Source organism: Nylanderia fulva, unplaced genomic scaffold, assembly GCF_048542155.1.
Source record: "Nylanderia fulva isolate GAGA-0341 unplaced genomic scaffold, ASM4854215v1 Scaffold13, whole genome shotgun sequence".
Taxonomy (NCBI): domain Eukaryota; kingdom Metazoa; phylum Arthropoda; class Insecta; order Hymenoptera; family Formicidae; genus Nylanderia; species Nylanderia fulva.
The window spans coordinates 3,287,722-3,304,569 of record NW_028189518.1 but is presented as its reverse complement, the minus strand read 5'-3'; the positions used below and the strand labels follow the sequence as shown (position 1 = coordinate 3,304,569).

Here is a 16,848-nt window from a genome sequence, read left to right as displayed (position 1 = left end):
ATCTTACCAAAAGTGAAGAACTTTTTTGCACCTCGCAATAAGCTATAATGAACGGAATATATTTTGAATCAAGTAATAGAATTATTGTAATAACTTTAGGACATTTTTGCGAATGTGTCGTCAACGTTCAGGAACTAATACACAAATATTATATTTTATTGAATGTGCTCTTTCCGAGAAATTTACTGTGACTGCAATGTGTCTTGAGAGATCAATACGGATCGAATATATACCTTTAGTTTAATGAGCACAATAAGATCTCAAAGAGATAAATCAACATGTGTTGATTTATCTCTAGCATATCTTATTAACGCTTATAAACTAAAAGTATATATTCGATCTCTATAGCATAGCGTATTGATCTTTGATTCGATTTAAATCTTTGACTTCGTCGGAAACGACTACGACAGTTTTTGTGCTCAAGCTCTTAATATTACATGACGTACTTATATTTATCGTCACCCAGATAGCGTTGTCCACAAATTGCCGCCAATTTGCTTGAAATTGCTTTGATTAAGTTGTTCAATATTTAGGAAAGCGGCTTACGATTATTAGTTACAAACTAAATCTAATAGGTGATAGTTGTCTCTTTATTTTATTTTATTTTTTATCTGTTTTCTTTGTTAACCAATTGCTCGCAAGATTGATATGCGAATATATATAAGTATCATAATTGAGTTAACAAGACTAACTTCCATTACTTAAAGAACGCTTCCATTAAATATCATTTCCGATGTATCATTTTGATTTATGGAAAAAATCATCATTTTATTAATTTTGCCATTATTCAGAGTATAAAAATATCATAATGTAGTGCACAGCATTTTATAATTCTTCGTTGAAAATCTTTCCTCGAATTTCAAATTAGATTTCACATAAGAAATTTTTTTCGGCTATATCAACTGAGTAGGTACAGTCTTAATATATTATTGAACCGTCTTTGTTTATAAATCTTCAATCTATTTCATCTAATAAATCATAAATACATTCTTGAAATGAGATTCAAGCAGCAATATAAGTCTTAGAATTTCTCGATATACTTTCTTCGGTTTAGAAATTCTTTTACTTGCAAAACTTTATTTTTCTCGTTGGTTTAATTTATAAATTCTTTGACTGATAAATTACTATTGAATTTAAAGAAAGCTAATAGTGGCTTAAACAGCAAAATTAATTTCTACTGCTAATGTTTTGCTGATTTTGATACTGTACAGCGTAAAAAGAAATAATCACATCTACTTGCATATATGCTTATATCGAAAAACGAGCTTTATTTGGCCCAACGACTATATTACAATCTTATGATACAGTAAACATTTAAAATCGGGATAAAACGATAACATTGTACATCGACTTTTATAAATCAGGCGGCAAGTCGAGTATTGAATATTTCAGAGAAATATACGGGCTGCGTGTGATATAACTTTATATTTCCTCTGTAGCATTAATGATAATAGATCGATCGACTATGATCGAGCCTAATAATCAGGTGCGATCGTTGCCGAACACGTACGTAGGTATAGGTATTTTATCTCTGTGTCAAGTGTACATGCGTGTAAATATATGACTATACAGCATTCATGCTATGCAGCATGTATGAGAGTAAGAACATCCTGGAGTTTAACGCGACGCGTTCTTTTTCTCAGTACATTCATTTTTTTTAATCATTTATTCGGAAAAGGCAGCGTAAATTATCCGAACACGAGAATGTCGATATACGTTTTGCTATAATAAATTTCTCTGACTGATTCTCCATCTGACTCCGTAAATCTTTATTACGAACATGATTGCATCGTATCATAACTTCTCCTAATATGATTTGTATCACTACATTTTATATACTTTATGTGACTCTAGCGACCAAAGATTACACTTTGAAGGCTTGTGAAACGATCTTTAAATGCACATTATGATTATGTTAACTATGGTAATTAGAGCCACGCAATTCGCATCGCATAAATTATGAAATATGACACGATTGTAATAAAAAAGATCCCACTGCTTTTTCATAAATCACTATTTAAATTTTTAAACGACGAAGTATTCGAAAAGTTAATTATAATAAAATTTATATTTATTTTGAATTTGTATTTCTTTGAAAATAAAATTTTTCTTTCATTATTTTGATTAAAAAAAAATATATATATATATATATATATAATATCTTATATAGAGATATAAATTAATTAATTGAATTAATTTTTACAAATAAAACAATATAATTATTTATAAGTAATTGAAGTTTCTACTTTGTGTAAAAGGTACAAACAAAACTTATGCATATCGCATTGCGCATACACATTTAATAAATAAACAAATCAAAAGTTTTCTTTTTAATATCTAAAAATCAATAGAATGTTTATATTGAAAAAATCTGCTATAGCGGCAATGCAGCGTGAGTCTTATAATTTTTACAATGACATTATTATTTGTTAAATCCGGATAGGAGATTTTTCCATTTTTTTCAACGATGTTTATGTTATATTCGAATAGTGTTTTAGGACTTGCTGATATGTAGTCACACTCTGATAAAAAAATTTCACAAGTTCATGTGTGACTTTTATACAACTTGACTTAAGCAAATGATTATATAACGATTATATGTAAGCATGTAATAAACAGATATATTGACACCAAAATGATTTCTAGTTTAACCGCGAACTTTTTAGATAATAATATAATTCATCTTGATAAACACGAGAATAATCATTATTATATTCTTGTATCAAGTACGATTATATTGATATCAAAGATCAGAATCAAAAAGGTTTACGAGGCATTGTTATAGTAATGTTGTTTTAGGCGAACCAATCCTTTCAAATGATTTTTGATATGTAATTATACAGTGGCATGTATATGTTTTTATATGTAAATTATATAAAATCGTTTTTAATTAATTTAATAATTAATTGAATTCTTATGAATTTTTTGATGTAATTCATTTCTAATATAGTTGATTTGTAAAAATAGTCTTCTCTGAACTCGAACAGCATTATAAATCTCTGTGCAATCAAAAAATATTTTGATACAAAAGAAATTCAATTATGTAGTATAAATCCCAGTAAGCAAGAAATATTTAATCAACATTTTATAATGTTGATTTTATATAAATTTTCTAAACGTTATGATATAATGTTTTATATATATAAATATATGTTTAAAATATTATTAATAAATATTCTAAAAAATATTTTAACTGATGTTTTATAAATGTTTTAAAAATATTATTTAATAACATATATTGCTCAAAATATTAATAAAATATTTTAAAAACGTTAATTTCAACATTACCGAAACCTCTAAATCAATGTCAAAGTTTGTTCATAATGATGTTGCATACAATGTTAAAAACTATATACTTGACAACAATAATAACGTTATAGCAATGATTTTTTGCTTACTGGGATGTACGATTTTCATATTACAAACAAAATTTTCTAAAATTTGTTTTGTAAAATTTTTATCTAATATTGTAGCCCAGTTTAATAATTTTAAAGCATTGAAACGCTGGTTTTTTTCTCGTTTTTTGCTTATAATCGGAATATTCTGTCATCAATGTCGAGATTCCTTGCATAATATATTAAGTACCTAAGCTTAAATGCACTTTTCTCACAATCGAACAGCATTATAAATCTCTGTGCAATCAAAAAATATTTTGATACAAAAGAAATTCAATTATGTAGTATAAATGTACGATTTTCATATTACAAACAAAATTTTCTAAAATTTGTTTTGTAAAATTTTTATCTGATATTGTAGTCCAGTTGTTGTTGTTTAATAATTTCAAAGCATTGAGACGCTGATTTTTTTCTCGTTCTCTGCTTATAATCGGAATATTCTGTCATCAATGTCAAGATTCCTTGCATAATATATTAAGTACCTAAGCTTAAATGCACTTTTCTCACAATCAGACATTATAAACAGTTTCAATATCTTTGTCTATACCTATCAAGCCATTCAAATAGAAACATTATCTGTCATTATGTTGATTGCTTCGCTTAATTACGTTATTAATTCTTGCTCTTTTTTGAATGCCCAGCTGCATTCTCGCAATATTTATCTGTCTGTGCAAGTACCGAGTAAAAATATGTTTTATTATGTCTTCACCCCCTCTATAACTCATTTAAGTACACTTGTGCCCAAGTACATTCACTTAGAAAGTGCCTTTACATTAATACTCTATTGACATTACAAAGTCAGCGAAATATCAATTTCCAGTAGTGCGAAAAAGAAGATTTAAATTTAAAGAGCTCGTAATTAAATTATCCAGATTAAATATATATCAACTATATTATTTTGGGAATTTATTGCAAAATGTAATACTTAAAATAATAATATAAATATATAATGTTAAATACAAACTCTTAATTTTCGGAAAAAGATTTCGAAATAAGAAAGTTAATCATTACGTGAATATCGCTTTCTCGTGCATATACATATTGTTGAAGAAGAAAATTATTATTCATCATTCTGTTACAAACAAGTTAACTTTTTAATGTAGACAGAGTATGAATGTAGCTTAGTTTCGATATTTGTGCATGCCTATTTATTTTAGAGTTTCTTGTATTAAGAGCAAGTGATTGTGCTCCTTTTACGTATACACCTCCAGCTTTACGTTGCGGTTGGTTTTTGCAAATGCGATAAAAAGGTCGTTAATAAATTGTACGTCCATTGACTTCATCATGTGTACTTTTGACGAAGATTACACTTGAAAAATGTCATCGGAAGCCCGTGGCGCAACGCTCGTGCCAAAAACGGGCGTCGTTGGCGTTGTCATAGGCGCAATCTCACCCATTCGGGTTGTTATTACACTGGAAGTTGTTATCGTCGTCGTCATGGTCGTCGTCATCGTCGGAATGGTGTCTGATACATCTGAAGTCGTCGGTACCTGCTGCAAAAGCGATTTACTCATTTAAAACTCGATAGCAATTGTAAATCGTTCTATTAACATGATGATGGTGATGATGATGACGACGGATTGCGATAGGCGTCTCTAGCAAGATTGAAATTACTTACATCGTTGTAAAAAACTTCCTTTCCCTCTTCGACCGCAGGCAGCAGTTCGTCTGTAGAATGGGGTGTCCTAGGACTAGGCGTCGGCACCACCTGTTGTTGCTGTTGCTGCAGTTGATCCCGCTGCTTCGCCAGTCGGAGTTCCTGAAGCACTTGGCGTTGCTCCTTGTCGTTTCGCTCCTTCTCGAGTCGACGGGCACTGTAGCTACGAGATGAGGAGGTCGAGCTATGAACCGACGCTAAACTAGGACGGCGGGAACCTACGCGAAGAGAAGAATTACACGTAGAGATACAATGTAGTCTCTATGATTAGTTTTATTTTCTACGTTAGAAAAAATATAACGTCGAAAGGAAGAAATAATCTATTACAATAGATAATTTCTAAGCTGAACTTTCTAAGACTGTAAATTTCTAAAGTGCGAGATTGTAATATATATATTCTTGCGATACCTTTATCGGAGCGATAAATATTCGATGAAGCAGTGGGAGTAGAGAAGCTTGCGAAGAAATGTAGTGCTACAAATTGAGCAAATAGGGATGTGAATGAATATACGAGAATGAGAGTAAAAATAGCCATGGATTATTAAATATGTATTTGTCTGTTTTTGATGTTTTCTTTAAAAAAAAAAAAGGATTTAGGTATCGTATAAACATGCTAAATTTATTTTAAAAATTCTTACTTGACTATGAAACTTGATTATGAAAATATTTTTGGTATAATTGTGTATTTTGTAATATAATTGCAGGTGTTTTGTAAAGTAATTCATGCATGTGATAAATCGAATTAAATAGAGGAAAGTGGTATCGGGTTTATGTAAACAGTACAAATTTTCAATTAAAAAATAGATAATATTACAAATTATGATGATATATGAATGAAATATAGTAAATTGTAATAATAATAAAATTATTTACAAATTAAATAATATTAACAAAATTCTTTTTTTATATTGTAAATATCTGCTAAAATTTAAAACATACTAGTTACAAAATTATTATTACGTATAATTTTTTTTAAACGAACAGCATCAAACATCGATAAAAATCTATTAAAAGATGTAATTTGCACGTAATATTCGCAAGGTTATCAAAATGCATATTTTTATATCACACACAGGCGCATTTTACGATGTGAGGTACACATCTAAAAAGCAACTTTTTATGGAAATATATAAGCTAGCAAAGCAAGCTATTCTAAAAAATATTATATATTATTTAATATATATATTTTGTATGCGTGTGTACGTGTCGCGTATATACTTATGTACGTACATATGTGTATCTGTGTAGAGAGCTTCAGTTTTCCGGCAAGAAAATCAAGAGTATGTCAAATGATTGAACATTTGTTTCCTTCAACTTTAATTCTGCAGACAATAGTAATTTTACAACAGATAATAATCCTTAAGGTTCGCCAGTAATAATTAATAAAAATCTTTCCTCAATGGTAAAAGTCGACCAAAACTGGCAATCAATCGATTGCCAGTTTTGGTCGACTTTTACCATCGAGGAAAGATTTTTAGTAATTTTACAAATTTCATATCTATACCGATAAACTGGCCTCGTATATTAATACTTGTATGTACTTATGCATATGTATAAGTATATATGTGTGTGTACGTGTGTGCAGCGAGCTAGCTAGTGCGTAAGGATTTCGTATCTCTTCTAAGTCTTACCAGAAAACATTCGTTCATATACGAGCAACGAAATCGGCCGCTGCCATCTTGCTATCTCGTAACACACTTGTGCTGCATTTTATTTGCAATCTCATATTTTTTTCGCGGATATAGAACTAATGTTTATACGGTTTTCAAAGAGACACCGTAATTTTTTATAATTGTTTATTTTAATTTGAGAAGCTGATAAATTTCTTATTTTTAGGAGGAAAGAACATCGTGAATTAGGTATGTACATGTATATGTACATAAAACTGATACTCATAAAAATAGCGCGTAAACAGAAAATAACAATTGTGTTACGATGATGTAAGAACAACTAAATGCAATTAACGAAAATAGTTAGAAGAGGACGATTGTATCCAATGTTGAAAAGTTTCTCTTGCATATATTCAACTAATGTTATATATTACATGTGTGTTTTGTAGAACAACTATTAAATTTGTCCAGCGAATAAAACGCATTGTGGACGAAGTTACCAAGGGTATCGAGATCTTGACGAAATGCGAATATCTAAAACACCTATCGACAACAGCCAGTTATCATGACCATGTAATAGCGACAATGATATGATTTGCCATGAAGCATCATTGCTACCGCGGTACACACCATCAGTCATTTATAATTAATCTTTCTTTCCGTATAGTTACCATCGTTACTAGCACAAGAAGCGTTCACGAGCATAGAAACGAAACGTAAATATGGAGAAGTATCAGGAAAGAACTAGAGAAACATAATTAATACACATAGTCACGACGAGAACACTGAATGAATCTATTACTGCCAGGATAACACTTGTGTGAATGTACACAATGATAATAATGTCGACGACATCTCCTAACGAAAGCAGGCAATATTTTTGCACCCTCGTTTCACGTTCATATAACTCGAATCGCGTAATTACCAATGGAATTCGCGGTATTTGATGTAATTTGATGAGCGGATCGATAAGCAAACAGGAAGACGGAGCGAACGTCAAAGAGGGAAAAGGGCATATTCGTATCTATACGATGGAATGTGAGATATTCAGAGAGAGAGAGAGAGAGAGAGAGAGAGAGAGAGAGAGAGAGAGAGAGAGAGAGAGAGAGAAAGTGAAAGAGAGAGACAGAGATAGAAAGAGATCGTTGATCGTCTACCGAGGCCGTCGGACGATCCTTCAGCTACATCACTAAGAGTACGTCGATGCTTGTTGTTGCCTTTGGTCGCTTGAAGGTGACACGATATAAGCAAGATAGCGGCGGCCCGTGCCGCACCTGCTCTGGATGCTGGTACCAATGGTCCGCGGCTGCCACCGCTGCTGGGTCTCCTGGTGAACGCGCAACTAAGAGGCCCGGCGCTGTTACTCCGTTGACTCGATCGCGAGGACGGTCGTCCGTGTAGAGTCAGCGGTATGCCTGTGAAATTATTTTCTGAATTACTTTTTCGCATATGTGGATATATGTATGTGCTACACGATATCATAAATTGCAAATAATTTTAGTCTTTTTGCATTCATAAACGTGATGAATGTGTCATTTGACCTTTTAAATGAAATATGATAACGTTTCCGCAACGTTTCGGATAAGGATACCTCAAATGCTCGAATATATTGGATGTACTGATAGCAGAGTATATGACTTAATAGTTTTAATATATTCTAGTGCCACATATAATCATACGAGAAAATTTAAATTACAAAAATCATTAAAAATTGTCTTATTAAAATTTAAAAAATTATATGTATAAAGGAAAAAATGCAATAATGTATATATATATATATATATATATTTTTTTTTTTTTGCGCGTAAATTTTAAAGTTATCATTGCTTTGAAATAATTTGTGGATTACAAAATAATTAATTTTTTCAGCTCTCAGATTATTTTTTGATGAAAGAAATATCTATATATTTAACTTCTTGATATGCGTGTGCGCGTGCATATGTACATTAATGTGTGGCTGAAACAATTCTTTTATATTGCTTGAAATTATTTTTGGAAGATTTTATTTTCTTGCTGAATTTGGTTTCGTGAAGTATAGTTTGATCCGTGACGTCGGAAGTGACGAAGTAAGACGAAAATAGATTTCTCTTTGGAATATATTATGCATCTTATCGATATATAGATATCTTTTATTGATTTTGTAGAAGTAAAAGTAGGTTTTCCACGAAAGAGAAGAAGTATTATTGTGAATACATACATAGGAGATTGAATATATATAAAAGATTTATGTGTGAAGAGAAGATTTATATGTGAATCGTGTTGTATGTATAATATAAAAGTACATTAAGCAATGCAGTGTTTTAGAAAAATTATGAAAATTAAGCAGAATAATTAGTTTGTTTTATCGATAATTTTATCGATAAAAAATAATTGCATTATAAATATATAATGTGTTTCATTCATTTTTGCAAAATCATTATATCTGCATATATACGTGTATCTCCTTGGCTATATCAAATTGTTAATTTAAACAGTATTAATCCTGTAACAATGTTTTAAATTGTTATATAAAATGATATCAATTGTTCCTAATCGGAATAAACATTTTCAACGTGAGCAAAAAGAATCGAAAAAAAAACAAAATCTAATTATATAAAAGCATATTTGTAAAATTATATTAAAAAAATATCATATTAAAAATTAAGTACTGTCATTGATTGAGACTAAATCTAAGTTTTTTTTGTTTAAAAAAATATTAGAGAATTATATTATTTTTGTCAAATTTTTAAAATTTTAGTAAAAAATTTGATTGCAAAGAGTAAATAAAAATCGGATCACTACTTGCGTCATTATTGTTAATATCTCACATGAGCATTAACATATTTCTGCAATTGCAATAATTGCAATTTCTCTGTTTCGTGATATCTTTCTTTCTGCAAAATCTCCCCATTAATTGATCATCATTAGTTACCTGTGTCGCTGGAAAACAGCATGGGTGGTGCATGATTGGCGTTGGCGTAATGCCGCGGCCTTGAATACCTCGCCCGACTGAATAGTTTGAGCACGAAGCATATCATTCCCGTGAAGATGGCTATCCCCGATGCGATGCAAAGTAGGGTCGGGAGGTCCGTAGTTATCAGCACCAGATCTATCGGTGGAGATTACGGCGAATTAAGGAGGACGCGGCTCGTTGACTTTGTCGCGGATCGATATCGAAATAAATTTTCTCAAGGTTCTCAAGGTTTCCAGTGACAACATTTACTTTAGTGTTTATGGTAATGAATCGCAGTTATATCGGATATTAGAAAGACTTCTCGTTAACTTTATATGATAAAATATAATAAATAACGGCGACGATTAAGGGAACTTAATCATAAATTGATCTCGAAATAAAATTATAGGAATATTTCAGAAAAATATGAATGATATACCCTCTGCGCAGAAAACCTTCTTATTAGGCCTAGAAAGAGCAACCCTGTGATATCCCTCCTCACAGTCGCAGACTGCATTGTGTTGAACTTGGATGCACGTCGAATGCTGATCCGCAAAAGTGCACGTCGCGCGATAAAAGCACTGCTCTCCGAGTCTTTTGGCTGAAAGTAAGAATCGATTGATTGAAACGACTTCATTTATTGAGAAACGTATCTTTTATTCAATAAGAAGTTAATCAAAGTTTTATCTACTTAAATATATGATGCGCTCAATCTTTTCCCAAACTATTGATAGAACTTTGCTTTTTCTCGAAATTTTTCTCGTTATATATATGTTAATATTGTATTTTTTGGTACATTTGTTTAATTTACAATTATTTTAGCTTGCATTTTTAATCAAATAAACGTTTAACAAGAATTATCTTTTTTAAATATTGAGAGTCATGCATGAAATACAATACAATGAAGTGCAATAATTTTAAAGGTTTGTTTAGAAATGTTGCGTTCTTTGCATTTTGATGCAGAAAATAAATGAATGCGCAAAGTCTTTTCACACCACTTGTACTTCATTCAGGTCATCAGGAGCGTGCGAATATTTATTTTCACCGACCGTTACCATGGAAGTTATGATATCGGAACGACCTACTTGTTAGGTGTGCGAGGGCTACTAAAGCCGCTTTTATACATACGTTTGGCACATCCCTTAGTAGGCCCAAGACGAACAGGGTAGAACTTTTCGCACTCGCAGAAGCCAGTGATCGAATCACAGAATACGTGCAGTAGCTCGGGATTGCACTCGAGGTCGCAAGGCGAACCCAAATACCGACCTTTCTCTATAAACATAGTCACGAGAATAATTGATTTCATTGTTTTTGCAATTTAATCTCAGAATATATTTATATATAAATTCCTATAACATTATAATAAAGGCAACGAAGTGATAACTTTGTTCTTTGACGATAATATTCGTACATTATTAAATTTGCTATCGCTAATTTCATTTTAATAACGTACTCATTAAACACGTAGACATTGAAATAATGCGAATAAAAAGACTTTAAAGTTTTCAATTTATCAATTCAGTTGCAAAATTTAGGTGCAATCAACTGGCAGCGCGCCAACTTATTTATCACAGACGTGCATTACTGGACTTACTGTAATTGCAACGCATTATATTCTCGTTAATTTCACATTAATAAGCCAAGCAACAATTGCAAGCAACATTCTTGGCACGCTTTCAAATTGCAACGTATGTAAGACAATTCAACGACAAATTACGCTAAAATTTCCTATTGATTTAAACTAAAAATTAATTTTTTTAAATATAAATATACGTATTTTTTAATGTTTAAATTTTTATTAAATATATTTTATATATTTAAATAATATGTTTAAATTAATGAAATGTCATAAGTGTTCTTTCGCACGCGTATCCTTCAAATTTATTTCAAATTTATTATTTTTTATTAATATATTATTGATTGTTCTTTGTATTAATAATCTTTTTATATTATTTTCTAATGATATGTGTATCTTAAAATAAACATCTTATTTATCAATTGCTTACAATTTGCTTCTTTTTGGAGTGTGTATATGTGAAGGTGGCGTTTGATTTTGTGGAAACTCAAATAATTAGTTCTGAATTTTATTTTTAATAGTTCTAGAGTCCTTGATAGTTTAAATAAATAGTTCTGATCATTAAAACAACGAAAATGGGGACAAACTGAGATCCCATTTGCACGCAACGTCTCATTTTGTACTACGGCGTTTTCCTTATCAGCAATTATCAGGATTAATTATTTAAAAATTTATAGTTATACATGAGTTCTAAAAAGAGTTCTGGCTTTTAAAAGAAAAAAAAATTAATTAAGTTAAAATAAAAACTACCGAATACCTACGTATATCTACAAATATTGACGAGAGATAATAAGATTACTCTAATATACGTATATATTTTATTTGTTACAGGTTATTCTCGCAGTCAAACTCGAGCGCAGCTTAGCAGCAATAATACCTGTGCCGAACAAATCGTTGGTTCGTGTTTTCGATTATAGTTTTCTCATTGTGCAGTGTACGCGAAATACGCGTGCGATTCACGTCGCGTCGGGAGTGCCGTATAAAAGTTTCACGTGTAGGGAGTGCCGTGTCGGGCGATCGTAATTATTCGTGTTTTCGCGAGTGTTGTGAGTGCTACGAAAGAGGACAATGACCAAAAGAGGAGGAGCAGATTCAGAGAGGCATCGGGTGACAGCGGGGCAACCATAAGGTATGCAAAATAAAAAAAATTGCATTGTTTATGAGCTGTTCCGATCGTTTCCAGACTTTCAAAACACCCTGTATAGACACACACATATATATGCATAATTTGAATATTTTGTTTTCAGATCAATGTGCTGTGTACTACAACTCCGCTCTTGCAGGTATCGGTGAGTGAGAATAACTAATTTATAATATTTCTATTCTTTAGAGGTGTATAAATCTGGCGTCTCATTTCGTGGAAATTTGCGTGGAATTTATAAATAATTAAGAGACGCTTCAGCTTTACATACACCTTTTTGGACTGTAATACGTACATTCGGATAAATCGTTTAATGACAACGACAGTCGTGGATAATAAACGTTTCGCGTCATTTAACGGCGCCATGCACGCTCTTATGCAAATGCAGAGATTTCAATATTACAGAACTCATTGTTTTACGAATAATAGCGTCCGCGCGACATAGTTTGTGTCGATTCGTGATGAGCATATACCGGTTTTGCGTTTCACAATTAGAAACGTAGCTTCTCGACAGGATTTCTTTATCAGTCATATTTAATTTCATACTGATTAAAGTTTATTACACGTACGCGTTACGACTACTTCGCGTGCATGTATTCTATCGCATTCTCATCTAGAGAATTTAGATTAGCATGATTTGCAGAGAGTTCAACGCAAGCTTTTAATAACACTCGATGCATAGTGCATTAAGTAGTTAAAAATATATTCGCGTTATTAAAAATATCTCTGATTATTTTAATTAAGTACAAATCATTAAAAGTTAAAAAATATCAAATGCAAAAGAGATATTTTCTTGTAACATTGAACAAATATATCTCTCGCTAAATCATTAATATCGTATAATTAGTGTATTTCTATTATCTTGACTTACATTTTTTAATATGGCGAAGTGAGTTCACGATTGCACCAATAAACTTGAAGCTTTCTTCCCTTTTATCATGTATTAATTTTTAGCGTGTATTAGTTATAACTAAAGTTATAACTAATAAGTTTGTTAGGTCTAATTCGTTTTGTTCGATCGTTTCTTTTCATTTGAAAAATGCACAGCAAGAATGAAAGAGCAATAAATGTATCTCAATGATGCGTTATCATTTCTTCCGAAATAAAACGAATGTAGACACAATGTGCATTTTAACTCACACGGAGATCTGGGGAGAACAGAGAGCTTGGCAGCAGCATCCATTAAAATCAATACTAGTGACATGTTTGGCGCGAAAATCAAGAACACGTTTTCTCCTCAGTTAAATCGACATTAAATCTGTTATAGAAATATTTTCAATTTCTTTTAAAACCGTTTTAATAACAATAATTATAATTTTGATATTATAATTATAATAAAAATTTTGAACAGAACACACACAAAACAAAAAAAGGAATTATTAAATTTATATGTTTTATTAATTCCGGTTATTTTAATTTAAAATATAATAGATATATAAAAAATGATTTGAAGTAATCTTGATTGCAATTACAATTTTATTTTACATTAATTTTTGTAATAAACGTTTCAAAAATAATTCAGAATAATTGTTATGTTTTATATACATATAATATATATCCGAAAGTAAATACAAATATAGAAAAATTAAAATCACATATACGTTAGTATTTCAACAAATTAAAGGTCTTTAATGAAGGAGATAAAATATATATAATTGTAACATTTATTTAAGTAAATAAATTTTACATTGTTTTAGTAAAGTATTAAATTAAATCATTTTGAATTAATATAATTTTTAAAACTAAAATAAAAATATTCTGTGGTTAAAGAAATAATTGATTTAAGTATTTTGTGCATTTCTTGAACGATATGTTTTTATTACTTTTTAGTAATATAACAAATTATATTTATATAAAAAAACAATTTTTATTGAAAATTTTGCTCATTAGTCGAAAAATGATACATTATATGTTTTCATAAAAGTTATAATAGTTCATTATTCAATCAATAAAGTCATTTACACTCGAGGATATATTCGAGAGCAAAGATATATCCTTAATGAACATTCTCGAGGAACGTTTGCACATTGTGAAGCAAGCGCAAGCAAGGAGAACCTTGAGATACATTGCCTTCGATCGCTCTTACGTGAAAATAGAGCATTGTCGTGTATATGTATATTTTGATTACAAATTATATTAAATATATGTTAATTACCGAATAATTTTGTATAACAAGAGATACTTTATATAATAGGTTAATGTAAGTTATTATAACGAGAGTTATATATAATATAAGTTCTCTTATATTACTTACATTTATTTCAAAGGTAGGTACTTCACAACTTTCATTTAGTATTTCTCTTGTTTTATTATCATCTTATTTATTCAAAATTCAAAAAGCGTAAATAATTGTTTTACCATAAAATTGCTTGCAAAATGATATTTTATGAACACAATTTAACTTACATAATTTACTTTTTAATAAAATATACGTTTTTGCTTTGTCAAAGTAATATTTAACTTAATAAAGTCTTTATTTTTTATTTTCAAACTTTTATATTCATTTTTACTTGATAATTAAGGAAATAAATTTATAAATTCTTTTGTGAAAAATTTTGAGCCGCACACAAAGCGAGAAAAAGATTTATCAGACTTACAATTTTTTTAATAATCCGGACAGATTAATTTAAAGTATGAGATGTATAAAAAATGCGATTTCAAGTAATCTTGATATTGTAATTATAATTTCATTTTACATTTAATTTTTTTTTCATAAACGCATACTTCGTAAAATGTTGAAAAAGCCACATTTTTTCCATTTTGGAATAAATATTATTAGCATATAAAACCAAATTTTGATTCTTCTTGATTCAATAGCAATGACACTATTTTGAAACATACATATATTAAAAGCGAATTTTGTATACATCTAAGAAATTAGAAACTTTAGATTTATAATTTTTTTACTTTGAATAAAATAATATAATATTATTACATTGCCTTCAACTGCTGTAACTCAAAATAATATTCTCGTTTACTGAAAAATCACTAATAATTACGAATATCATAGAAATTCGTATATTGCGACTTGATATTTTGTTCATTTTTCATAAATATTACATCAAAAAATGGTCAATATTATTATTGGCATTATTTGAACAATTTTTTCGTTACTATCACGAGTACTTCGCAATGGAAATTTCGCGAATATATTTCAAGGAGGGATACCAATAGCGTATTTAATATCTTTAATATATCTTCTAATTTTTCTAATTTAATTTCTTCATCTTCAAATCAGCGATTCTTTTCTTAAATTGAAGAAAAACGATAAATTGAATCGTTGACAATATTAATCCTCAGAAACACTAAATAATTTCACTGACGTCACTTATAGTTAATGTATTACAACGTTGTCATTAAAATGTTTCCGAATAAATTGCCTTGCCTTTTAAAATCTTCTTCCCCAGAATATTTTAACAATCATGACTTTGTCATTAATTATTAGAAATTACTATTCTCGCACATATCGTGTCTTCCAATAATGAAAAAAAAAAAAAAAAAAATATTGATAAACACTTTCATGAGAATATATAACACTCGATACAATCTCTCTTCTCGATTTATCGAATCATTTAACGACCAACTTGTTATCGAATTTTGTTCGCGTTAGGTTCTCTATAAAACCAGCATTTACCAAATCATCTTCGCACTCTCTACAACCGACGATTTGATCAACGTAATGAGAAAAGAGCGAAAATAAAATAGCTACTCACCCGCGGTAATATTTTTGTCGAACCAATCTTCCTCGAGGTCGTCATCGTCGTAGTCGTCATTGTCACTGGATATCTGGCCGTCGTACTCGGCGTCGTCGAGATAGCTGGTGATGCCGCGCGCGAGCGCATCATCATCACCTCCTGGCCGTTCTCGTGTCCGGCGTATGACCTGCCGCGGCGTGTCGCTGGTGCAGGATGCAGGTATCAGGAAGACGACGAGACAGGTCAGCAGGAGCCAGCAGCAGCAGCAGGTCAATCTCAGGGCGGAGGGAAGTGCGCTCATCGCCCCCGCGGCGCGAGTCAACCCCCGAAACCGACCACCGACGGCGCATCGACATCCTTCTCCGTCGCCTTCCTCTCTCCCCTCCCTCCCTCCCTCCCTGCCACCCCGGTGGCGCACCCTCTCGCCCTCGATGCCCCAGAGAAGCGTCTTACACCGCCGTTCGTCGTACGTGCGTGTCTCTTCGTATCTACTGCGTGGTTTCGAATCAAACGTATAACGCGGACAGGTCCGCACGCACCCTCTTCGGGTTCGACTTGCACGCTACCGAACGCTCTCTCACCCCGAGGATGTACAATTCGGCCCCGTTCGAAACCGCGCCGCCTCGTTCACTGAACGCCGTAGGTCCTCGCAGGGAGAACGAGGACGCAGCTGCAGCTGCGCGCGAGCGTCGCGCCTCGTTTCCACCCTCCTTATAGTTGTGCTACGTCGATCGAGAGGACGGGGTTAGTCGTAGCGAGTCTGCCTCTCCGGGATGACAAAGATGCATGTATATCATGCTTCTCGGTTTGTCAGGCGATCATCATTGTTAATTTGTTCATTT

At 31.5% G+C, this 16,848-nt stretch overlaps 1 protein-coding gene across 3 annotated transcripts; it reads right to left on the bottom strand.

Annotated features, from left to right (window-relative positions):
- Positions 1 to 1,243: 1,243 nt before the first annotated feature.
- LOC114932527 (uncharacterized) lies at positions 1,244 to 16,381 on the bottom strand. Of its 3 annotated transcripts, none has more exons than XM_029304775.2 (7): positions 16,025 to 16,381; positions 10,723 to 10,866; positions 10,034 to 10,195; positions 9,574 to 9,750; positions 7,820 to 8,077; positions 5,014 to 5,270; positions 1,244 to 4,888 (listed from the first exon to the last, which is right to left on the bottom strand). In XM_029304775.2, exons 1-7 carry the CDS (start codon positions 16,305 to 16,307, stop codon positions 4,700 to 4,702), a joined length of 1,470 nt encoding a protein of 489 aa, XP_029160608.2. In that variant the 5' UTR covers positions 16,308 to 16,381; the 3' UTR covers positions 1,244 to 4,699. The 3 variants fall into 3 exon arrangements, with proteins under 3 accessions (XP_029160608.2, XP_029160609.2, XP_029160610.2); XM_029304776.2 differs by having other exon boundaries at positions 7,937 to 8,077; XM_029304777.2 differs by lacking the exon at positions 10,723 to 10,866.
- Between the last annotated feature and the right edge of the window lie 467 nt (positions 16,382 to 16,848).